This window comes from Laccaria bicolor, genomic scaffold (assembly GCF_000143565.1).
Source record: "Laccaria bicolor S238N-H82 LACBIscaffold_25 genomic scaffold, whole genome shotgun sequence".
In the NCBI taxonomy this organism is placed as follows: Eukaryota; Fungi; Basidiomycota; class Agaricomycetes; order Agaricales; family Hydnangiaceae; genus Laccaria; species Laccaria bicolor.
Genome location: NW_001889896.1, coordinates 9,697 through 11,007, shown reverse-complemented (window position 1 = coordinate 11,007; position 1,311 = coordinate 9,697). Strand labels below are relative to the sequence as shown.

General features: G+C 49.7%; 2 protein-coding genes across 2 annotated transcripts in view; one reads left to right on the top strand and one right to left on the bottom strand.

The window, feature by feature from the left end:
- The window catches only part of LACBIDRAFT_330019 (uncharacterized protein), a gene marked incomplete at both ends in the record, with an annotated part of 2,899 nt that extends 2,469 nt beyond the window's left edge, over positions 1-430 (top strand). Inside the window, one exon of the mRNA XM_001884342.1 lies at positions 39-430. Coding sequence (XP_001884377.1) covers positions 39-430 — 392 coding nt within the window. The remainder of the gene's footprint in view (positions 1-38) is intronic.
- Positions 431-713: 283 nt separating this feature from the next.
- LACBIDRAFT_330018 (uncharacterized protein) overlaps positions 714-1,311 on the bottom strand; it is a gene marked incomplete at both ends in the record, with an annotated part of 1,096 nt that continues 498 nt past the window's right edge. The window contains one exon of the mRNA XM_001884210.1: positions 714-1,303. Coding sequence (XP_001884245.1) covers positions 714-1,303 — 590 coding nt within the window. The remainder of the gene's footprint in view (positions 1,304-1,311) is intronic.

Sequence of the window (1,311 nt, the reverse complement as noted above, 5' to 3'; positions counted from 1 at the left end):
CACTGATGAGGATACACCCTGCAAGTTTCCTCGGTTAGAGAAGGGTTACAAACTTGGCCCGAGGAGTGCCCGACCAGGCAAAGTCAAATGCCGAGCTGCCTCGGCTGTTATCCAAGCCACTGTCAAACCAGCTCAAGCAACCAATCTGAGGTCGGACACAACCAAAGCTTCGAATAGCTTTGATTTCACTAAGTCAAGTGGTGTCAACGCAAAACGACCAGTCCCTTCAAAACAAAAGGAGTCAGAGGCCGGTCCCAGTCAGCAACCATCTATTGATGTCCCCACCAAGCCAAAACCAAAACCTTGTCCTATCATGAAAGGCAAGGTTTCTACAGGGGAACTCGGTATAGTAACCCGAGAACGGTCGAAAAAGATTGCTGAAGAAAGTGTTCGTTCCACCCGGTCCAAGAAAGTTTCATTCGTCAGTTAAACCTATCATGTTTAATGATGTTAGTCATTCATGCCCGGGTGCGAAATACATAGCATGTTCAATGATGTTAGTCTGTGTCCGGTTTCAGCAGTGTCACTTCGTAGTTCATCATGTTTTCCTATCATGAAAGGCAAGGGTTGAAAAGGTGTTCGTTTGACTAATTGAGCCAGGAGGCTTGTCTTACGACCAATTAAATGTGAGCACTATCCGGCAGCGGGTATCTTCAACCGTGCCCGGGTGCAAACTACATAGCGAACCAACCTCGGTCTTGTGATCTAATCTTCTACTTAAACCCTGGTCCATCCCTTTTGTCCCTCCCCTTCCCCTTGTCTGGGATCTCGTCTGGGATGAATGGCCGTAGTCCTTCTAAAGTAGCGTCCATTGCTGCAACCAGATCACGGTCTGAATCGATTTGTTCACGCAACCGGTCTTTCTCCCTCCTCAAGGTGGCCAAAACATACCGATAATGGCTCGTTGTCGCTATGCTGTCAGGCAGGGATCTGAGCGCCTCCTGGTGAATTTCGCTATGACGAACCAGGTCCATACGATCCATCTCGGTAAACTCATCTCCCCTCGTCAACAATTTATCAAAGGCGGCCTGCAAATTCCTAATCGAAGGGTCGGATGAAGCCTCGGGGTCCATAGCTCTTTCCCACACTTTGCCAATTGCCTGAACGACCTCGGCTACCATGCCCGTGCGATCACCAATGCTGTCATCAGACACAACCTTGATATTGTACTTGCGACATAAACCCCTTGCACGTGGGGAGTTTGGATCCAAGTCCAACAATTCGGTCGAAGGTGGTGGGCGTGGTGTTGTCCTCTCTTGAGTGTAGACGAAGACAGGAGCCGGGCCGAAAACGAAGGCATCGCCTGGCCGA